The sequence below is a fragment of the Drechmeria coniospora genome, chromosome 01 (genome assembly GCF_001625195.1).
Source record: "Drechmeria coniospora strain ARSEF 6962 chromosome 01, whole genome shotgun sequence".
In the NCBI taxonomy this organism is placed as follows: domain Eukaryota; kingdom Fungi; phylum Ascomycota; class Sordariomycetes; order Hypocreales; family Ophiocordycipitaceae; genus Drechmeria; species Drechmeria coniospora.
Genome location: NC_054389.1, coordinates 11415616 through 11431438, shown reverse-complemented (window position 1 = coordinate 11431438; position 15823 = coordinate 11415616). Strand labels below are relative to the sequence as shown.

Here is a 15823-nt window from a genome sequence, read left to right as displayed (position 1 = left end):
TATGCACCCTCGCTGGTACTTCGATCTAGAAGTTAGCAGGTCGAATACTCCGTCCAGTATATGCGAATATATCTGTATCGCCGTTCTTGAAGCCCCCCTCTGGCAGTAAGCATCACTGTACTTGGGACAGTGAGTGGGGAGATGAATTAGTGCTTTTTGCCCCCACTGTACTACGTTCCTCTATGAGGTGACCGCTAATTGTCGTCGGGAACACGCTCATGCTATATGGCATGCAATCTTCAGGGCATGATTCCTTAGGCTGGCGCCAAAACGGTACATGCACTTACAATGACTCTAGACAGCGCGCCGACGAGAACAGGTGTGCCTCCAGATCTCCCGAAAGGCACTCTTCACCATACATGCGAGATCTCGCAGGCACTGATAGGTACAACCACGTCGTCATGAAGGTGGACGATGGCATTTAGCAACAGCTCATGGAGGTTCACTATTATTAATACTAGATCCTGCAACGGCTCGAACCTACCTGTACATGTACCTACCGTATGCCCCTTGGCCCGAGAGCGAAGAGTACCAGCAGACTACCAGCAGGCTGCCAGCAGCCGACGGCGTCGTCACCGCCGCAGACCTAGGGTACAACCGGTGCACAAAGAAGTGCAATATATTCGCAGTAGTAACTGCAAGCAGAACACTGGAAGAATGGCGCCGCCGACCCCAAGGCCCTGTGCAGCAGCCGCCGTACGACTTCCACGTGACTCAACCGAGGATGAGCCGCGTTCAAGGATGCACTCGTCCGAGGACTGGGCTTGACCGTCGATCGTTTCCAGCGGAGGCAAATTACTTCTTCTTGTCAGCCTTGACGTGGCGATTCATCCGACAACAGGGTGCTCGGGCACTTACTATCAAGTACCTAGGTAGCAGGTATGGGGAACTGCCTATGCATGGACCACTCCAGACGGAGGATGACTGAGGGAATAACCGGCATTTGCTCCCCTTGGGATGCAGTGAAGAGCGAATGTCGGTGTCAGTACTTCGTACGTGTCGCACGGAATACTTTCTACTGTACGGAGTACATCTGCCAAGGGAAGTACGAGTAAGTCAGCAGGTGGATGGTACGCTCTGCTCACTGGTACGAGGTTGGGTCCGAGATGACTGATGTGAGTGCTGATAACCGGGTGTTGATGCCAAGGTTAACTTACAAGTAAGTACTGTACTTGCACAGGGGACACAGGGGACACAGGGGACATGGGGGACACGAAGACGCTAGGTGACCAACTTGGAGGCCATTATCCCATCGTTGCAGCGGGACCTAGCGGGACTCTGCCGAGATCGGGCCCCGCTATTATTACCGTACAACTACCGCAAACACTTGCACGGTTTTGACTGCAATGCAAATCGCCACTTCACATGTGCAGTATTACTTCTCCCGCACAACGATATCATATCGTCCGAGTATGACTGCAAGACGAAATATTGCCGCTGATCAACTCTTCCGTGGATGGCCAAGCAAGGTGGGCTCGTGACCTTTGGATTTTCTGATAATGGCAGCAAGCTCGCGCGACCATGCCGGCCCCAGACAATCCCGCCTCCTTCCGACAGCCGTCCGATGATTTTCGGCCAGCTACTCCGAAATGTTTTCGTGGATGACGATGACGATATTCTCGGGCTCATCGACGGAGAATTTGCCCACGCCGGACCAACACAGTCGTCCTCCATCCGCCACGGTGGTTGCTGCCTGACACGACAGCCATGTGCCGGCGTCTACAAGGGCGAAACCGGCTACCGACATGACTTTCGACGATGGAAGGGCGGAGAAAGAGACGGACACCGCTTCTTTCTTCCCACCTACTTGCGAGAGAGCTGGCCGACCGGTCACTTCTGGCTCAACCATGCCGCTAGAAAGAGCTGGGCCATTGATGTCATCTACCGGAAATACCTTGGCGAGTGCAACTGAAAATGGAGGAATCAAAGAATCGAGTACCGGTCGGGTGGGACGTTGCCGAGCTGAGGAAGCGATAACCTTCTTTTTGGGTTTTCAAGCTTGATGGCGCATCAACCTGGCTGGTCAACCATGTCAGCTTGCGGTCTCGCTACCGTTTCACTTGCCTGTTCATGTGTAGGTGTAGGTGCAAGTGCAAGTGCTCATGCTCAGTCATTTTCTGCAGGGACTTGTACTGTGCAGTATACAGTCATGGCGGCACTGGGGGATTATTGCTTGCATTGCAACATTTGCGTCCCAATGTCTCGCGGGAATTCGTATGGATACAAATGATGCGTCATGAACGGACTGACTTTGGTCCATGCCAGGCTCACTTTTCAAGTACTAGCTAAGTGCCATAGTATAGGCATCACCAGCACTCGGTATATAAAGCAGCAACTCCCTTCGTAGCGTTTAAGCTTCTCGGCGGGAGTAGCACATGCACGCGTCTGTCATCATTCAACCATTATGATGCGTAGCTGGGGAGACTCGACGCTAAGCGTTGTCGCGTACGATGTACCCCGTACTCACTACTTAAACACACTACATGTACTTACACCTAGGTGAATGTACTCCGTACACCAACAATTAAATACTTACTTCTTACTCCGTACAGACTGTATTATTACTTGGCTGTACAAGTATTGCATGCACGGAGTGCTTCGGTACTTTTACGGAGTAAGCAAGTAATGTACGTACTTACACCTGACGTACTGAACTCTGTACAGTAATACAGATTGGCTTCCATACAAGTACGTATACAAGTACGCGAAACATGCACATGCGCACGTGTCAGAACAATACATGTACATGTACGGAGTAAGTACTCCGAAAGTACGGAGCGGAGACTGAATTTGCCTACTTACAAATCTCCGTATTCGTACTCGTACTCGTACTCGTAACCGTACTCGTGACCGTACTCGCACAGATAGCCTACCCGAGGAAGAAGGCATTTGCATTAATATACATCGAAAAATGCTTGCCAGACAAAGTACAAGTACTCGGGCGTAGGTCGCTCGTCCGATGACGCTGGGGCAAGGATCATGCCATTCTGTACGATCGGAACGCCGTCGCTCCGGACCTAGCAGAGACGGATTACTATTACTAGGTACTTAGTAGCATGCATTAATGATGGGAGGCCGGGTCTAGGAGTCGAACGAGAACCCGTAGTCGCATTTAATCGCCGCGCGTCTCGTCCGCTGTGTACATGTTTTGTCCATACAATTCGACCAAAAACATCTCCGTCCACCACGTCAATTTACCTCCTCCTCTCCCCTGAACGCTCGTCCGCCGTGCTGGTGCCCCGTTCATCCTTTCACCCCGTACTCGTCCGGACACTTGCTCGCGCTTGCTCCTCCATACAGTACGCCCTCCTGTGCCGCAACACCATACGTACACGGTAGAGCACCAAAGTCCAAGTGTACACACCGCATGTTCTTTAGTCTGGCGCCTTACTACTAGCGAGTGGCCCTCCAACCTTCCACCCTCGACGTCGATATCCGCCGACGTTGCGAGCCGGGCCCGTCCTTGTCCAGAGACACCATTTGGCTTCGCGAAGCAAACCTCGTCGCGAAAGCCGAAACCTGTGGCTTGCGGTGCGAATTTTCAGAACACCGCAACACGATCGGCAACCCCCCACGACCAGCAACCCCCCACGACCGGCAACCCCCCACGACCGGCAACCCCCCACGACCAGCAACCCCCCACGTCCAGCAACCCACCACGACACGCCAAACATACACCACACGAGCAAAGCCAAGCCGTCACCGAACCGCGACGTATCGCGTCCGTCCTGCTGCCTCGCACCACGTCGTGTTCCATCGCGTCCGCAGCCTCTCGCCGAGCTGAGAAGAGCAGCAGTCCTGTCCAAACATAGCATTCCTCGACTCGGTGCCTGCGCTGAACTGTTCGCTTCAACATGGATATCGTCCTCGAGCTCACCGACACTTTCCTGGCCGACTACGCCTACGCGTACCTCTTCCCTGCCCGCCCGGCTCCCTACGATTTCCCCCAGACGGCGGCGGCCAATGCCTCGGCCGAGGCCTTCTCGAACTGGGTCTACACGCCCGCCACCAAGTTCCTTCAGTTTCAGCCGTCACGGGCGGCCTACATGACCTCGTTACCCCGCGATGACCCCTATCGCCAGGTAGTGACGCTGTTCTTCATCACGTGGTAAGCCTTCTCTCCCCTCTCGCCCCCCCCCCCCCCCGGCCGTCGTTTCTTGGCCATTTATTGAGCGAGAGCGAGAGAGCGAGCATGGAGCAAAAGTCTCACGGAGCGGCGCTGACCTCGCCCGACTCCTCTGCCTTCAGGATCTTCGGCATCATCGTTTACTTCATCTTCGCAACCCTCTCCTACTACCTCATCTTCGACAAGCGCACCCTCCACCACCCCAAGTTCATCAAGAATCAGATATGGCTCGAGATCAAGCAGGCCAACAAGTCGATGCCCTTCATGGCCGTCTGCACCGCCCCGCTCTTCCTCCTCGAGGTCCGTGGCTACGGTAACCTCTACGACACCACCGACGAAGGCCCCGGGCTGTGGTACAACTTCCTTCAGTTTCCCCTCTTCCTTCTCTTTACCGACTTCTGCATCTACTGGATTCACCGATATCTCCACCACCCCCTCGTCTACAAGCACCTCCACAAGCCTCACCACAAGTGGATCATGCCCACGCCCTACGCGAGCCACGCCTTCCACCCGCTCGACGGCTTCGCCCAATCGATTCCCTACCACCTCTTCCCCTTCATCTTCCCCCTCCAGAAGCTCGCCTACGTCGTTCTCTTCGTCTTCGTCAACTTTTGGTCCATCCTCATCCACGACGGCGAGTACCTCACCAACAACCCCGTCATCAACGGCGCCGCCTGCCACTCGCTGCACCACTCCCGTTTCGAGGTCAACTACGGCCAATTCTTCACCGCCTTTGATCGCCTTGGCGGAACCTACCGGATGCCCGAGGCCTGGATGTTTGAGAAGGAGAAGAAAATGTCGGAGAAGCAGTGGAAGAAGGAATCCGAGACGGTCGATTCGTTCGTCAAGGAGATTGAGGGTCACGACGAGCGCACCTACGACCTGCACCTGACATCCAAGAAGACGAAATAGGCAACGTGAACGCGCGAGTCTGCTTTGCGCCCGTTGCCGTGTTTATCATGTTACGAAGCATGAACGTGGATCGCTTTTCCCACCGTCGATCGGCATCGACAGGCGGGCAAGGCTGCATGCAATTCTTTCTGTGCTTATACTTATTACTATCGCCCCTTGAGTCGCAACCTGCCACTCAATGATGTCGAAGCGGGACGACGGCGCGTTGATACGAGATGATGGGAATCATGGAGATGTTATGAATTGTATATTCCAAACGCAAGGCAAGGCCGGTCGCCTGCTGAAGCAACATCGTTACATCCTCCGTCGGCTACTCAAGCCATTCTCTGCCTTTACCCGATCCTGGTCCGGGAAACGCCGCGGCCAGGATGGGGTCGAGTGTGGCGCATCCAGGTCTAAACGGAAGCGCAATGGGTACTGTTGGCGGTTTCGTATGGAGCTGGACCATGCCGGCATGAACCTGCCATGCCTCGTGAAGGAAAGAAGTTGAAGGAAACGAACGGGTGTGAACGGCCTCATGCCTCGCCGCCAGTGTCACGGAAATGCACGCAGTAAAACAAGAACATGGAAATAAGAAACGTCCATCCTTCGCACTCATGAGAAGCTGACAAACTTTGGATCCCGCGGTCGCCCATCCGGCCCGATGCCGTTCTGCTTGAAACGAGTCTCCATGTACGCCTTGCGGGCCTGATCAAACGTCATCCGCCTCTTCTTCATAATCTTGAGAATTTCCGCCTTGCTCGCATCATCCAGCCCTGCGCGGCTGTCGCCTGCCTCGACGTTGCCGCTGAGGTCGAAGTTGCTGCTCGACAGCCCCGACTCGATATCGCCGGCGAAGCTGCCGGGGAGCCGCGAGTAGATGTACCCCGCGCCGGGCAGGTGCACGTTGGGGATATGCTGGCGCCAGTAGGCTCGGGTGAGGATGAGCGCCGTCGCCGTGACGATGAAGAACAGTGCGACGCTGGCTAGAATGTAGGCCATGATTCGCCGTCTGGATAGGTTAGACGTCGTAGACACGGGCAGACCCGCTCATGATAGACACGAACGCCGGTAGGTGATACTCGTCGACCGTGGGAAAGATTGCGCCAGCATCCGTTTGCCGGAGGGAACCTGCAACTGTAGGGTGGACAGCGGAGAGGGATGCGAATGATGGCGATGGTCACACGTTTGGGTTGGCACGGAACACGTTTGGGGGAGAGGCTGCGCCGCCAGTGGTACGTGTACATGCATACGTAAGTAATGACTTGTGCAGGTAACAGTACGCCGCACAAGTACTTTGGTAAGTACAACTTCATGGAACTACTTACTGTACTCCGCACTCCCTACCACTACAACTGCAGTAACTGACAAGTAATAATTAACTATCAATAATAAATACAAGTGCTATGCAGAATCGAATCGATGGAGAAGTGTACACTGGGTACATGTACATGTAAAAGCACGTATTGCTTCGGTGGAAGTAATTATACTGTACTGCACTTACAGTACAAGTGTTATGATACTAGGCTTTGCCTAATAGAGCTATGTCCTAGGATAGAGTCACGTGCGGTAGCACGTGACTCTATCCTATGACTAAGCAGGCATTGGAGTATAAGTACTCCAATGCCTAGTACCTTGAGTTAGTGTTCCGTAGATTTCTTAACAACTATTTCCGACCACTAGATACTGGTAGTACTAGTGACTCCATAACAACAAGTGAGTAAGTACAGTACGTACCAAGTAGATGTACACCGTACGGAGTTTGGTGTTCTGGAAGCAATTATACTGTATTATTACTGCTCTTGCAGTACAAGTAAATACTAAGTGCAGAAAGTAAGTACCAAGTAGATGTACCCGGTACGGAGTTCTGTACTCCGTACGGAAGACCCTGTATTGTATTTACAGTAGTAAGTATTTAAGGAAATGTACTCCGTACAGTAGAAGCATGTGCTAAATACTGTACTTCCTACTCGTACTACTTAAGTAAGTACCAACTAGATGCCAACTAGATGCCAAGTACTCCGTACTCACTAACGCTCCACATTTCTAGCCTGTACCTTCGCTCACCCTACTCTTGTCGCAGCGCACATTCAATCGACGGTGACCCACCAACGCCCATTCACATAACACCAATAGGCACAACTCGAGTACAGAGTTGATGCACTAACTGGAATGCGGTAGTTAAGCGAGCCCACACTTCCCGGTTTCTCCTCTATCAATTTCAAGGCCTTTCCGAACTGAAGTATCGTGAGATTCTTGAAACGGCGTCGCAAATCACCGAAACCAGACACAATGGCTTCCCCTGCACTCCCCAACATCTCTGCGGACCTCATCTGGGAGATTGTCCGTGAGTGTAACCCATCAGCTGAGCCGGAGGCTTGGACGCGACGGACAAATGCTGATGGCGAAACGTGCGCAGGCAACAACAACTCGTTCCTCGTCAAGAGCAACTGCGCTGGCGGCGTTCAGTTCTCCCGGGACCCCTTGAACCTGACCAACAAGAACTCCCGCAAGGTATGGAAATCCGTCCATTGTTTCGACCTGTTTCATTTTGGCTCCTGTGCGATCCATGTGCTGACTTTCAGGGGTGCAGCATGCCGGTTTCGTCAACGACAAGGTAGATCACGACCCGAGGCGGCGGAAATCTCACACGCGAGGGGACGAATGCTAAATCGTGAATGACCAGGCCATCGGCGTCGTTGCCAATGAGAAGGGTGGCGTTACCGTGATCAGCAAGAAGACGGCCAACCCCACGAGGCCCGCCCAGACCTTTGTCAAGGCCACGTATGGCGGCAACAAGTCCAACCGCAAGTGAGTTGGCAAATGACACCATCGCTGCAGCTTGCCGTTCTTGACGCTTACCGTGTCGCTTCAGGAGCTACAAGGCCGTTGCCAACCAGGCCGCCAAGTCTGGCTACCGCAGCGACCTGAGATCCGCCGCCGTCGAGCGCGTCTCCGCCATCCGCCGAACCCAGCTGCCTGTGAAGGCCGACCCCGAGCCCAAGCTGCGAGGCAACAAGGCCAAGAAGGCTGCCGAGTCGTCGTAACTGACGATTGTGGACAGGGAGGAGGGTGTTGGGGGTGCTCGGAGGAAGTGCAACCGCTCTCAGTAGCCTGGCACCACCTACCGCGCGCCTAGGTACGGGGGATAGACGCTTGTCTCGAGCGTCGACCGGGTCAACAGGTCTCTTGATGGCGACGGGCCTTTGCAAATCGAGCTCGATCTCTACCGCAAAAGAGTCGTGATCACGCCCTACGAGGCGTATGAATAGAAAAGAAATATGTCTCCAATATGTACTGTACATCAATGGCGGTTCGGCAGGTTTCCGTGGAGCCGAGGCGACGCGGAAGAATCCAGAGGCTGTTGTAGGACGAGCGCGACCGACCGACAGTAGGACGTGGACCTGGTCACCGAGCTACCGTAGTCCTTGGACTTGAGTGGTAGCAAGCAGCGAGCAAGTACGGAGGCTATGTGCAACTATCCAGAGCTCCAAACGGAAGCTTCAACATGTGTTCCAGAAATGACTCAAAACGCCCAGGTTCACAACGATGAGGGAAGCATGGGCGAGGGACCTACACGTAAGTAAGCGCTGGAGAAGCACATGCCAACCTTGGCTTGTTGGTACCTCGAACAAACTCGGCTGTGATCGAGTCTCTGGTCCTTGCGTGCTCTCGGGTATATGGAGCAATTACCGGCAGGTGGAAGCTGCTGACGCGCTTCTGCCTCATCTCCATCCTCCGATTGGCGGTCGCTTGTTCCATGCTGCCCCCCTCCTTGTATTATTATCGTACTTGTACTGTATCGTACTTGTACTCTACAGTACAGGTACTGTACTCCGTCCGTCCGTCCTTGCGCTAATGCCGTACCTACTCCGTACTGTACTTATCATTGCACTACCGGTAACTTACCCCTCCATAATCGCCCGACGGGTACTCCGTACTCCATAAGTACACCGAGCACGGGCATAATGTTACCTCGCACTGCAACAGCTCTTCCTCATTTTTCATCTTCCCTTCAGCTCCTCCTCCTCCTTCACCCTTCGTCCTCCAGCTTGTCGTCATTTACTTGAAGCGGGAAGAAAACCCATCGCTTGCCTCACCGTCACGCGCAGTATTGTGCTATCCGCAAGACAGTTCTAAATTCCAAACGCTCTCGATCAACCCAGTGTCAAAATGGTCAAAGCTGGTATGGAGCTTTCCTGCCGTCCAACCCCGCTTCCCGTTCGCTTGCGTTGGCGATGTCGGAGCTCTTCCATGACTGGACTGACATACATCTTCTCGATGCAGTTGTTGCAGGTGCCTCTGGTGGCATTGGCCAGGTTTGTCGAGCCCAACTTGACTGGGATTTTTATTGTGCAATTCCTTCGGATCGATTCAATCATTCGGCTAACACGTCCTCCGTGACAGCCCCTCTCGCTGCTCCTCAAGACCAGCCCTCACATCGATGAGCTCGCCCTCTACGATGTCGTCAACACCCCCGGTGTTGCTGCTGACCTCTCTCACATCTCCTCCCCCGCGGTACGTTTGCCTTGGGTCGACGCATGGCTTGTCCGGGCCCTGGTATCGCTGACAGTGGTTGTCGTAGACAATAACGGGTTACCTCCCTGCCAATGATGGTGCGAAGGCTGCTTTCAAAAATGCCGACATCATCGTCATCCCCGCCGGCATTCCTCGTGAGGCAAACCGAATGATTGTGCGGAGCTGGCACGATGGCTGACGACTCATTTCGTAGGCAAACCTGGCATGACGCGTGATGATCTCTTCAACATCAACGCCGGCATCGTCAAGGGCCTAATCGAGGTTGCTGCCGAGGTGGCCCCCAAGGCCTTCATCCTCGTCATCTCCAACCCCGTCAACTCGACGGTGCCCATCTCCGCCGAGGTCCTGAAGGCCAAGAAGGTCTTCAACCCCCAGCGTCTCTTCGGCGTCACCACGCTCGACATTGTCCGTGCCGAGACCTTTGTTGCCGAGATTACCGGCCAGTGCGAGCCACAGAAGCTGACGATTCCCGTCATCGGCGGTCACTCTGGCGAGACCATCGTCCCTCTCTTCAGCAAAGCTTCTCCCAACGTCAACATCCCCGACGACAAGTATGATGCTCTCGTCAACCGTGTTCAGTTCGGTGGTGATGAGGTTGTCAAGGCCAAGGACGGCGCTGGTTCGGCCACACTCTCGATGGCATACGCCGGCTTCCGGTGCGTTTACTCGGGATGATTTGATACCCGCCCGTGGGGAAAATTGCTGATGATTTCCCTCAGCTTCGCCGAGAAGCTCCTCCGCGCCGTCAAGGGCGAAAAGGGCCTCGTTGAGCCTAGCTACGTCTACCTCCCTGGCGTTCCTGGCGGTGACGTCATTGCCAAGGAGACAGGCTGCGATTTCTTCTCCGTCCCCATCTCTCTTGGAGTATGCCCAACCCCCTCCCCCCTTCCCTCCTGCCATTCATGACGGGAGCGTCTGACTAACCGCTCGATAGCCCAACGGTGCTGAAAAGGCCAACAACCCCCTGGAGGGCATCACGGCGAAGGAGAAGGCACTTCTGAGCAAGGCCGTCGAAGGTCTCAGGGGCAACATCACCAAGGGCATCGACTTCGCCCACAGCCCGCCCCAAAAGTGAACCACTACCCCGTTCCCAACGAGCTGCACTTCAAGTGAATGGTGGCTTCTCCGAAAGGCAATAGCTATACCGCTAGGCTCAATATATTATTGGGGGGCCGTGTTGCTGATGTTGTCCTCCATTTCATAGGCTGTGAAGTAGTCCCCCATCATTCAACCTAGTGGCCCGTGGCCCAAGAGCTGGTAGTGGTGACGGTGGCGTGTAGGGACATCCCAGACGGTGATGCGGGTGCTCCCGGTAGACGTGCGTGCGCCGTACGGGGTCGAGTCCGAGGACACGGGAGCCAAAAGTGCCTCGACGGGGGCACGACTGTAAACTTTGGTAATTATGATTTGGAAAGTATGGTTTTGATCTGGAAGACGGCGCCCGGAAGCTCGTGTATCTCCGCCTGAACGGTGGCATTGATTCCCAATGATGTCAGTGCTCCCCGTACGACACCGCAGGGAAACCACAAGAACTAGAGGATTGGTGTGTAAGTATGATTTGGCAAAGGTCGAGTCGCTGTGGTTCAACGTACTGGTTGCGCGCGGACAACAGCCTGACCGCCTGCTTCTGTGCTCATTCTCGAAAAGGGGCGGAAGACGTTGTCTGTGAGCACGTAGACTCCCTGCTGTTGCGTCAGATGCAGATCGAACGCCGAGCCATGGTACACGTGATGACATACCCGGTGGTTTGTTTTCAGATTATCGATGTTCTTGCCAAAGAGGAGCGACCAAAGGTCTTTGCACAGAAATTTGACCACGTCGAGCGTGTCGTTGAACTTTGGCCTATCTCTCGAAAAGCTGACGAGAGAAGCCCGATCCTGTTAGCTCGGAAGGGGACTGACGACGCGTGCGAGGCGGACGGCTGGAAAGCACAACCAGACTCACCGTTCAGCAAGGCCTTGGCCAACCCGGTAGCCTAGGCTTTCGAGCCGAAAGTGCACCGAGTCCAAGGCCTCGTCCTCCTCGTCGAGCTTGCGCGGCGCAGAGGAGGCTGATGCCGCCATGACCGAGTCCGATATGACGGCGCGGTTGCTCATGGACCCTCCTGCCGAGGTCGCTGGCCCAGAGCCGGCGATGGCAATGCCGTCTGAGGTTTGCGGCGGCGGCGACGGCGAGGAGGGGGACAGATCACGCTCATGGGTGACGCGGTAGGCGAGAGGGACAAGCTCAATCAGGAGGAAGTCGAGACACGACGAGGAGAGAAAGGTGGCGGTCGGGTCGGACGAGTTATAAGGGGGCATAACCGGGTCGAAAGACATGATGATCCGAAGGGTTGTCGGCTGGCTTGGGAGAACGGCGGTGGAGAATGACGATGGAGAGAGGGCTGGGTACGGGGAATGTCGACTGCCTGTGTTCTGTCGTGCCGGAGCGGAGAGTGGACTGATCGGGGGAGAACTGAGACGGAGATGCGAAGGAATCCGAGTTGGCGGCGGCCAGGTGACGAAGGGCTGTCGTTGGGTGTGTGTCTGCACGGAGTAGTATGTCGTCCTTTATCCAGGAGCTCTGATTACAGTACGGAGTACAGTTGGTGTTGATACTACTCCGTACGTTAGTAAGTATTAAATAGTAGTTGGTACTCTGTACATGCTACTGTGTACTTGCTGTACTTAACGACAAGTACAGTAGACATTACAGTAGGTATACTATCAAGTGTTACTGTACTGTAGGTATTCCAACTGATAGCTTAGTAAGTATAAGCACTGTACTCAAGTAAGTGTACGAGTACTCCGTAGGAACGTACCTAGTACCTAGTGCTACGGAGTAATACAGTAATACAGCACGCCTAAGCAGGTATTATAACCAACCATGCATGTACTGTAAAAGCACGGAGAACATGTTGTACTTAGGGACAAGTACAGTACTGCGGACCAAGTACTTGTACACTTACTCGCACTGTACTGTAGGTGCCATACCAGACATCAAAGTCAGATAGTCGCTTCTCTCGTCGATCAACCACACCGGCTTGAACCAAAGGATTGGAGAGCCTCGGGTTCATGCGCAAAACAGCAGGTATTCTCCACGCAAAATGCTCCGAATCTCTGACTGATTAGGAAAGTGAGAATCCCCGTTGCCTGCCTGTGGATCGTGAGCATCGCTGTACGCAGCCATGACCTAGTCGAGAAGGCAAGTCGCTGTATTGAATTTTACCTCCGTCCGCCGTCAACGCCTACGCAGCCTCGCCAATATGCACAATAAAAGAACAATCAAACACCGATCTTCTTGGTACTCAGCCTGTAGCAACCGGACCAGCCTTTTTGTGTTTCGCTGACGGGGCGACCTGGCATCGCATTCCTTCGTCTTCTTGCCTATGGGATATCCCTCCATCCGACTAAAGGTCCCGGTAGCCAGTCGGGGATTGGCTCAGGAAGCCCAAGCTGCTGTCATCGCGGACGCCATTGGCCGCCGTGCCCTGTCTTTTCCGCGGTCGTTGGATGGGCTCATCGTCGTCCGAGTCTCCCGTGAGATCAATGACGGCAGGTGCAGGCCGCTTGACGCTTGTCGAGGCAATGCCTCGCGGCGCACCTGTGGAATCCCCTCTGCCTCCCGACGCTGGCGTGCCGACACCGGGCGTCGTAGCCTGCTTGGGCGTCTCACCCCGCCACCCGGTCCCGGTGGCGGTCTCGAGCTCGACGAGGTCATCGTCGTCCAACGACGAACCGTTCCTTCCGCCCGTGTGGTCATCCTGGGCCGTATTCTGGGACCACCTCCCGTTTGGCTCGATAGTCACGGCCTCCAGGCCACTGGGAGTGTTGTCGAGTATGTCCTTCACATACCTAACGCTTGTGGTCAGTCGATACCGTCACGAACCGGCGGCGCAACATCGGCATTCTCCACGTACTCATCCACAGCAAGCTGGTCGAACGGCGCCGACTTGCTGCATATTGGGCATATCCACTGCGGCCCTTGTTCTTGAAGCTGGAGGTATGACGTTGCGTCGAAACACTGGATGTGTGTGCAGCTCAGGCTACGACAAGGTATGTCCAGCCGCATGTAGGACAGAGGGCATTTCAGCGACAGCACCTGCGACGTCGCGACAACATCAGGATCCTGTGCCTTTTTGTTCACTGGCCGATGATCAGCAAAGGTCATCCGTGACGGAATCCTCGGGTCGGTTCTGCACGTACGCTCCGCCACGACGGACGCTTTTGGAATACGACGTCGCGTAGAGACGGTCGACACCAACTCGGTCACCGAGCTCGTCTTGCAGAGATAGGCAGCGATGTAGAATTTCTATGACGGTAGCCGTCAGCGTCGGGCTCCCGGCGGAACAAACGAGACTGCTCGAAGCAGTGGCGAGCGCTCACCTTTTGCGTCAGTGCGTAGGTGAATTCGACGTTGTTCACATAGCTGGGACGCAGGCGGAGCCTGTCGGTGATTTCAACCGGTCTCGTCGACCCCGGCTTGTTCTTCAGGCCACGCAGGTTTGCCTTGACCTCGCCGCCGTTCACCCTCAGCTCCGACTGGTGGGGGAAGGCGACGTCCTGAACGCCGTTCGGATCGCTGGCGCAGAAGATCATGACCTTGTATGACTTGTCGTCTACGCAGCGCTGCAGCAATGGGCTGTCGCTGAGCTTGACGGGTATCGTGACGGAGCTTCTGTGCTGCGACATGACTGAGGGTAGAAGGCGTGCGTGTCAGCGGCAAGACACGGACGTGTAGGGGGACCGGTGCAGGTGGTGGCATTGCGTTACCTTCGCAAATTCGCATCGCGCTGATCTGGGTCTCGATCTGATAGAATGGGCTTGACCGAAAAGATAGAGTCGGCGCGAGCGCATTGTAGGTGGCACCGGGCACGGCGCCGTTGGCCGAGTTGGCACTCGCATGGTAGCCTCGTTGCTGGTACGCATTTCCCGAGTTGTACGAGGCCATGGGGGCCGCAAACGGGGCTGACAAGGAGGCGTGAGTTGAGGCCGAGTTGCCACTATAGGCAGCGGAGCCCCTGGACGAGGAGCTCGGTCGCTGAGCGACAGCATTGATGATGCTTTGACGGACCTGATGGAAGCGAGATACGTCGTTGGCGTTGACGGTTTCTTGAATGACTGACGTCGCACGACGGTCAGTCAGCAGGGCGAAAACAGCATCGACGGGGACAAAAGGATGGAGGAAGCGGTCAAACGAATCACAGAGACTCACGATCCTGTATGCGGCGCTGGAGCTCGGCCTTGACGCCGGTGCTCTTCAGTCCGTTTACCTGGCAGACCGAGGACAGCTGGCGGTTGAACAGCTGGTTGCCCTGCACCTGCCGCATCAGAGCCGACGCCTCGCTCCTCGAGATGGAGCTGGCGGGAGACGGCATGTTCGCGGCAGGGGCCGGCAGGGACAGGGGCAGGGGCAACGGCAGCGTGATCGCGGTGGTGGAAACGAGCGGTGTCGCAGTAGGCGGTGCCGGGCGAAGCGCAAGCGCAGGAGCCGAAGTCGTCGTTGCTTGAGGCAGTCTGATGGGAAAAGCCGAGGCGAGCGGCAACGTGGGGCCCTAGCTCTCGCACCACCACGTTCGCGACGGCATGACCTTCAAGGCATCAAAGCAGGCGGGCCAGCGCAGGGCGAGGGCGTGGAGGTCCGGCCCGTGGCTGGGTGAAAGCAGCTCGATGGACGTTGGAGGCGATGGCGCGTGCAACAGTATGAAGGAAGGGGGGTGGTTTGTGCTCTCGTTTATCGTCGATCGTCGATCGCCGACCGTCAGGCAAGGTGCCGTTCCGCTCCAGGTAGTTTGCGTGGATATCGGTAGGTGTCGTGTACGATTATGAGAACGCTCTTCTGCATCCGGGCGCTGGAGGTCGACGTGGATGCTGAGCTGCTGGAGGTCGAAAGCTCGCTCGTGATTCTGGACGGATGCGCGGACCGTTTCGAGTGGATGGTGGCCCAACGGAGCAGATGAAGAGAGGACACAACCCTGCAATTGGAGGGCGGCTTGAAGACTACTCTGGGTGCCGTCAAGCCTGTTTGTCTTCGTCGTCGTTGTTGCGTCGTTGTCGTCGTCGTCGTCGTCGTCGTCGTCGCTCTTGCTGGGATACAAATTCTTGGGACGTGCAGTGAAGCTGGCGGGTAAAGTGAGGTGAAGTGATTTCGCAAGCATGCAAGTAAGTATAGTACAGTACAGTACTTACTACTGAGTGCTTACTTACAGTAAGAAGTTTACTACACCTACTGTAAGTACAGTAGACCTGGCCCGAACGCCAAGTCACAGTGCTCAGTACTGCACGTGTA

The 15823-nt window shown here is 55.3% G+C and overlaps 7 protein-coding genes and 1 pseudogene across 7 annotated transcripts; 5 read left to right on the top strand and 3 right to left on the bottom strand.

Moving 5' to 3' along the window:
• Window positions 1-288: 288 nt before the first annotated feature.
• Window positions 289-879, top strand: DCS_03035 (annotated as a pseudogene).
• Window positions 880-1456: 577 nt separating this feature from the next.
• DCS_03034 (uncharacterized protein) lies at window positions 1457-1912 on the top strand (the record flags this gene model as incomplete). The annotated part of the gene is made up of 1 exon (XM_040800359.1): window positions 1457-1912. One exon carries the CDS (start codon window positions 1457-1459, stop codon window positions 1910-1912), a length of 456 nt encoding a protein of 151 aa, XP_040661242.1.
• Window positions 1913-3854: 1942 nt separating this feature from the next.
• On the top strand, window positions 3855-5038 carry DCS_03033 (C-5 sterol desaturase; the record flags this gene model as incomplete). Its single annotated transcript, XM_040800358.1, has 2 exons — window positions 3855-4108; window positions 4249-5038. 2 exons carry the CDS (start codon window positions 3855-3857, stop codon window positions 5036-5038), a joined length of 1044 nt encoding a protein of 347 aa, XP_040661241.1.
• Window positions 5039-5632: 594 nt separating this feature from the next.
• On the bottom strand, window positions 5633-6019 carry DCS_03032 (protein precursor; the record flags this gene model as incomplete). The annotated part of the gene is made up of 1 exon (XM_040800357.1): window positions 5633-6019. The coding sequence occupies one exon, from the start codon at window positions 6017-6019 to the stop codon at window positions 5633-5635; it is 387 nt and encodes a 128-aa protein (XP_040661240.1).
• Window positions 6020-7309: 1290 nt separating this feature from the next.
• Window positions 7310-8064, top strand: DCS_03031 (uncharacterized protein; the record flags this gene model as incomplete). Its single annotated transcript, XM_040800356.1, has 4 exons — window positions 7310-7531; window positions 7611-7634; window positions 7704-7828; window positions 7893-8064. The coding sequence occupies 4 exons, from the start codon at window positions 7310-7312 to the stop codon at window positions 8062-8064; spliced, it is 543 nt and encodes a 180-aa protein (XP_040661239.1).
• Window positions 8065-9190: 1126 nt separating this feature from the next.
• DCS_03030 (uncharacterized protein) lies at window positions 9191-10631 on the top strand (the record flags this gene model as incomplete). Its single annotated transcript, XM_040800355.1, has 7 exons — window positions 9191-9203; window positions 9305-9336; window positions 9425-9535; window positions 9603-9690; window positions 9750-10212; window positions 10276-10420; window positions 10491-10631. 7 exons carry the CDS (start codon window positions 9191-9193, stop codon window positions 10629-10631), a joined length of 993 nt encoding a protein of 330 aa, XP_040661238.1.
• A 325-nt stretch (window positions 10632-10956) lies between these two features.
• On the bottom strand, window positions 10957-11874 carry DCS_03029 (uncharacterized protein; the record flags this gene model as incomplete). Its single annotated transcript, XM_040800354.1, has 4 exons — window positions 10957-11088; window positions 11149-11241; window positions 11296-11413; window positions 11501-11874. 4 exons carry the CDS (start codon window positions 11872-11874, stop codon window positions 10957-10959), a joined length of 717 nt encoding a protein of 238 aa, XP_040661237.1.
• A 1070-nt stretch (window positions 11875-12944) lies between these two features.
• On the bottom strand, window positions 12945-15692 carry DCS_03028 (zinc finger domain-containing protein; the record flags this gene model as incomplete). The annotated part of the gene is made up of 7 exons (XM_040800353.1): window positions 12945-13389; window positions 13455-13680; window positions 13741-13846; window positions 13921-14228; window positions 14308-14655; window positions 14750-15051; window positions 15109-15692. 7 exons carry the CDS (start codon window positions 15690-15692, stop codon window positions 12945-12947), a joined length of 2319 nt encoding a protein of 772 aa, XP_040661236.1.
• Window positions 15693-15823: the final 131 nt, after the last annotated feature.